Genomic DNA, 6,000 nt, shown 5'->3' with positions numbered 1-6,000 from the left:
AACGTGACCCTGGGAGTGGCAGGTCAGCATGCACCCCATTTTACAGATGAGGAAGAGAGGGCTCTTTGGGGATAAGCATGTGGCCTCTGCAGTTTTGATGGACCTGAGACGAGGACACATGACTCGGTGCCCACCCAGTGCCAGGACCCTCTCTGGGCACAGGTGGGTCTTTCAGGGGAAAACAAGCACAGCATGCAGGCTGGCCAGGAATGGGAGTCTTTATTCAGCAAATTCAAGACCAGGGTTGGCTCTACAGGAGGCTCTGGAGCTGGGGCCAGCACCCCTTCCCTTCCCGACACTGGCAGCCTCAACCGCCTGTGGGGTTCATATCTTCCTGAGTGTCCCTCCCTGTGGGACCCTGAGTCAGCTGGCTGGGAGGGCACTCTGTTCCATCCAACACCTCGCCTGCCGCCCTTCAAGCTCTGCCAGCGGGTGGGGACACTGCAGAGACCCCTGTCCCAAAGGAGCCTGGTGGCAGGGAGGCGGTGGCCGGTGGAAGATTCCTGAAACCTCCTCCCCACACACTACCTGTTGGGGCCATCACACAGCTGCAGGACAGCCCTTCCCCAAAGCCCCATGGGCTGGGGCCAGCCCTCCTTGGGTCCCAGTGGTGGGGGCCCATCTCCTGGACGCCATGGGGTCTGTCATCCCACGGCCAGCCATTTGGGGGTCTGTCGCCAGCGTCCTGTTCCACGATACTCTGCAGAACTGGAGGCCCTCAGGGGCAGCACCCCTCTCCTTTCCTTGGCCCCTCGTGGAGAAGGTGTGGGTGACATCGGGTGACCCCAGGAAGTGGCTGCCCCTCATCGGGGCCCGGCTTGTGTGCCTACCCCCCAACATTCATTCTCCTCTGGATCCAGGTTCACCTTTGAGGGTGGGATGCCAGCCCCCTCTGCTGAGAGCCCCCTTCAGCCACCGCCTCTCTCACAGACGCTCCTTCAGACCCTGCTCTCCTGAGGCTGCAGGTGGGGCCCCGCGCTGCCTCGGGCCGTGTGGCCTGGTGGGGTGCGGTGGTCAGCTGAAGGACAGGAGCCCCACAGGGAGCCTTCGTTTTTGGAGCACCCTGGGGTGGGGCACTAGAGTGGCAGGGCAGTGGAACACGTGTCTGTCAGCAGGTGGCTGTGTATGACCAGCACGCACGTCAGCGTGGGCCATCTCCCTGACCTGGAAAATTCCAGAGACCAGTCCGGTCTGACAGGAGGCATCTTGCCCATCGAATCCCGTTCTCTCCAACCCCCAGTACCTCCCCTACTTCACAGATGGAGAAAGAGGCCTGGGGAAGTGAAGTGGCATGGCCCAAGGTCACCAGAAGGAACCGAGGCAGGACCAGTGGAGGGCAGACACAGGCTCTGGACGCAGCCGGGACCACCAGCACCAGAGGAACATAGGGGCGGGACACCCAGGTGACCTGGGACACTGCAAAGAGGCTCTGGGGAAATAGGCCAGCATCCCAGGTGCCTGGGGGATGACCAGGCAGAGGGACCCGGGGCCGGGACGCCAAGTCATCTAACTTCAGGGCCGACCAGGAGCCCGAGAGGGCTTCTTGGGTCCAGTGGTGAGAAGGATTCTGAAGCTGAGTCCCACCAGTGAGGAGGCACCTGTTAAGGGGCAGAACCGGAGGGAAGCAACCAGCATGCTCAGTATCTGCCGGCCTGGCCTCGGGGTTGCCCGGCCACCAGGTGGGCGAAAAAGGAAAAGAGAAGAGAAAACCAAAACCACCCCCAAAACCCCATTCCAGAGGAAGGCAGGCTGCCAGCCCGTCTCACTCTCCAAAGCTGAACATCTCGGCTTCTTTTTCCTTCCAGAAGGCGAAGCTCCGGTCGATGTAGCCGCAGATGTCCTCGTTGCTGAAGCTGCCCCGCTGGGAGCCGGACCCCAGGCGCTGTGCCGCGGGCTTGAGGCCGCTGCCGGGGACAGCAGCGTGGGGCAGGGGCCCGAGCGGGGTCAGGCCTGACTTGCGGCCAGGCTCTACGTCCCAGGCGGGACCGCGGCTGGAGCCAAAGAAGCGGGCTTTGATGTCCTCGAAGCCGTCGGTCCAGGCCCGGCGGCCGGCGGCCACCTCGTCGGTAACGGCCTTGTGGAAGGCACGCACGGCCTCCCAGCCATGGGCGCCCAGGTGCTCGAAGACCTCGAAGCAGAGCAGGTGGCGCATCTTGCGCTCCGCGGCCGGCAGGTCGCACTCCAGGAGCTGGAAGTAGCCCAGCATGAAGAGGTCCAGCGTGAGGCTGCCGTAGGGCACAGGCGCCCCGTCCACGTGGGGCAGGAACTGCTCGGGGGACAGGGGGCCGCGGGGCCGCCGGCTCAGCCGCCGCAGCTGCCGGGCCGGCACGTGTGCCAGGATGGCCTTCCAGTTGCCCAGCAGGTGGGTGATGATGCTCCGTTGCTGCCACAGGTGGCCGAGCCGGGGCCCCTCGCTGGGCGGCAGAGAGGGCAGCCGGGGGCCCCTGGCCGCCTCCTGCCCCCTCGGCCCGGTGCGGTGGGCCTCCAGGGTCCTGCAGGCAGCCGTCTTGAGGGCCGGTGTGTAGGCCGACTTCTTCCAGTGGCTCAGGAACAGCATGACGATGCGCTCCTTGCGCAGGTTGGCCAGATCGGGGCTGGGCACGGCGCCCGCCTCCGACGGCGCCTCCTCGCAGCTGATGCCCGAGTCGCTGGCCTCCTCTGCGTCGCCCGGCCTGGCCTCACCTCGGGGCTGCAGAGGGGCGGACCAGCAGCCCCTCAGGCACTGCCCGGGCCGGGCCCCTGGTTCACTGGTGCCCGGGTTTGGGGTGCAGGGTGGGTTGGGGGCTGACTCGAAGTTGCCACGCAGCGTCCTCACGGACACCCCACACTCCTGGATCTCGCGCTGGGCCGCGCTGCGTGGGGGGCTGGCCGGGGCCTCCCTGGGGGCCTCCTGCCGGGGCTGGGCGGCTGGCTTCTCCTCACCCTGCACCAGCCCGTTCATGCCCTTCAGCAGCAGGGACATGCTGCGCACCAGCCTGGAGATGTGCCTGCACCAGAAGGGCAGGGGCTGCCCGTCGGGCGCGGCCTCCAAGGCCCCCAAGGACTCCTTGGGCTCGGCCACCAGGGCAGGGCCCTCCTCGCCCTCCAGCCCGGGCGCCCGGGGCAGGAAGTGGCTGTTGACCGTGATGCTGACCAGGGGCGTGGGCAGCAGGGCCTGGAGCTCGGCCGCCAGCCGGCCCAGCTCGCTCTCGTATTCCTGGCAGCGGCGCCGCAGCTGCAGGTCAGCGATCTGCTTCTCCAGGTACACCAGGTCGTCCTCAGTCAGCAGCTCCCCGAAGGGGCCCAGGATGGCCTGGTGGGTCTGTGAGTACCGCCAGGCCGCCTGCTCCGCAGGGCCTGCGCTCCCGCTGTCGTCCTGGGCACAGGGAAGGCAGGTCAGCCGGGCCGTGGCCCACGCTCATCGTGGTGGGGAGAGGGCGTGTTCCCGCTGGACACAGGCTCCTCGTGGGTGTCCTGGCCCCACGTGCCCCTGGGGGCTCCAGCCCAGCCCCTGGACACCAGCTGGCCCTTGCCTGGACTTAGAGAGTAAACAAGGTGGTTGGCCAGCCCCAGTCCCAAGTCTGAGGCTCAGGGCAGCCACCTTGCCCCATGGGGGCCCAGTCTTCCCCCTCAGAAGAGGCCAGGGTGCCTCTGCTCTGCTACCCCACGTCTTCCTAATCTCCCCCTCATCGCCTCAATGTTTAATCCAAAGGATCTCCCTCCTCAGAGCCCTCCCAGACCCTCCTACCAAACTCCAGTGGTTGGGCGGCAGCCTCAACCCCTCTGCTCTGGGTTCTCTCAGTAGTTCACCCCAAAACACCCGCCTTGGGCTTGCCCAGGCACCAGGATACAGCCCTGCCCCCAAGTGCTCTCAGTCTGTGGGACCAGAGACATGGAGGGACCCTGAGCCCACCATCCCTCATTCACTCCACTCCAGTGGTCCTGCCTCCTCCTGGTCCTCCTTTGGGCCAGCCCATTCATGCCGCAGGGTGTTTGAACTCGCTGTTCTCTCTGCTTGGAATACTTGTCCCAAATTCCCACAAAGCTCCTCTCTCACTTCCCTCTGGCCCTTGCTCAAGGTCACCTCCCCAGAGAGGCCGCCCGGAGCACCATACAGAACAGCCCCCTCCCTTTTCACTGCTTTGCCTCTCTCCATAGCACCTGAGATCACCCTCCCCGCCCCACACACCCAGTGCAGTTGCCCTTGCCCGGTCACCCCGTCGTCCCCGCTGGAATAGAGGCTCCAGGGGGTCAGGGCTGGTCCCCTTCACCGCCGAGAACAGGGCTTGGCACAAGGTAGGTGAGGACATAAGTCGTTAGATAAAAGAGACTGTGGGCGTCATGCCTGTAACGCAGTAACCGGGCACTGCTCACACCCTCCAATCGGGTTCAACCTCATCGTCTGGCAGAGGAGGAAGCTGAGGGGCACGCAGTGGGGTCTCAGGACTCAAGGCATGGGCAGGGACCCCACCTTCCACGTCCACCTGCCAGAACGAAGCCTGCGGTCCCGCTCCTGTCCCGTCCGGACCCCGCCCTGGCCCTCTCCCGCAGGGCCCCGCCCATTCATGCCTGGCCGCTCCTGGCCCCGCCCCTCTGCAGCCCTGTCCCGCCCACCCTCGCCCCGCCCCTGGCCCCGCCCTCTACGCCCCGCCCACCCCGGCTGGGCCCCGCCCCTCCTGGCCCCGCCTCGCCGGGCCCCACCTGGGCCTCCGGCTCCTCCGGGTCCGCGCCCAAGCGTGCCTGCAGCTTGCGCACCATCACCTGCCGCTTCCACTCGGGGATGGGCTGGCCGCGCTCGTCCCGCGTGGGCACCAGGCCGTCGAGGTCGCCCGAGGGCAGCCCGTCCAGCTGCAGCGCAGCCAGGCCGTCTGGGACATCCCCCGCCGGCGTTTCCGCACCCTGTGGGGACACGGGCTGATCAGTCCGGGCCCAGAGGGGACCCCGGTCCCGGAGCAGACGGAGGGGCTGCGCGGCGCGAGCATGGCCCAAGGAGGAGGGCGGTGGGGGCCGGCCAGGGAGGGCGGGTAGACCACGACAGCACCCTGCAGTCTGGTAGGTGTGAGCCTCTGAGGGCAGGGACCCGAGGTGTCCCCTGTGGGTATCCCCAGGTGTGTGTGGTGGGGGATCGCTGGTGAGAGGCAACCAGATTCCTCCCCTCTCCTGTATATGGCCGAGAGGACACTGCCTAGAGTACACCAAATGGATGAATTTGGAGAATAGTTGCAAAGTCAAAGTCTGGTGGCCAATTCTGGACTGCAGGACTTGTCAGAGCCTTTAGTGTGCTGTGTGCACTGTAACTCTCCAAGAGGGGGGGCATTGAGCTGCATTTTCCAGATGGCACAGAACATCTCAGGGGCGGAGAGTTCCCAGGACCCATTCGAGGAAAGGGTGGGTTGGATTTATAAGGGCCTGGTGCCCAGAAAGAGGAGGAGAAAGAGGAGCAGGCCTCCTGCAGTGGGTCCTGGGCTGACTGGGAACCCCCAAGGAGGAGGGCAGCAGGTTCCAGGCCCACCCTCCCCATGGACGACTGCTGCTCTGTACCGGGACAGCAGCGTCTGAAGGGGGCACGAAGCACCCCTGGGTTCAGAGGTCAGGGTGAGGAGCTGAGACTCTTGGGATCAGAGAGGGGTCCCAGGTCTTCTATGATGGAGTGGCAAGCTGCTTGTGGCCCTGAAATTCCCACCTCCTTAGAACCCGGGGTGCCCTCCAGAGCCAGCCAGTCACCCCGGGTGCCGGCCTGACGTCCAGAAGTGACCTGCCTGGGCTCACATGGGAGAACACGGCGAGAGGCCAGCTGGGCTTTGAGGGCTGGCTGGGGGCCTCGGGAGACAGAGATGTGAGGTGGGGGCTCACCATGAGGACAGCCGTGGTGCTGGTGGTGACCCTCGGGGGGGCTGTGCAGGTCGTCCGCTCCCTCGGAAGAGGCTGGTCAGGCTGGCTGGGCCAGGCCGGGCTGAGAGCTGCTGCAGGAGGAGGGGGAGCTGGAGTCAGAGGGGCTTCCAGAGAGGGCAAGGCATGGGG

At 66.0% G+C, this 6,000-nt stretch overlaps 1 protein-coding gene across 1 annotated transcript in view; it reads right to left on the bottom strand.

Moving 5' to 3' along the window:
* Nucleotides 1–200: 200 nt before the first annotated feature.
* The window catches only part of ESPNL (espin like), a 29,156-nt gene continuing 23,356 nt past the window's right edge, over nt 201–6,000 (bottom strand). Inside the window, exons 7-9 of the mRNA XM_023642700.2 lie at nt 5,833–5,942; nt 4,681–4,878; nt 201–3,355 (exon numbers count right to left, since the gene is read on the bottom strand). Coding sequence (XP_023498468.2) covers nt 1,763–3,355; nt 4,681–4,878; nt 5,833–5,942 — 1,901 coding nt within the window. The 3' untranslated portion in view covers nt 201–1,762. The remainder of the gene's footprint in view (nt 3,356–4,680; nt 4,879–5,832; nt 5,943–6,000) is intronic.

The sequence above is a fragment of the Equus caballus genome, chromosome 6 (genome assembly GCF_041296265.1).
Source record: "Equus caballus isolate H_3958 breed thoroughbred chromosome 6, TB-T2T, whole genome shotgun sequence".
Lineage (NCBI taxonomy): Eukaryota > Metazoa > Chordata > Mammalia > Perissodactyla > Equidae > Equus > Equus caballus.
Note: the sequence above shows the minus strand (reverse complement) of the source record. Positions and strands in the feature narration are given on the sequence as shown.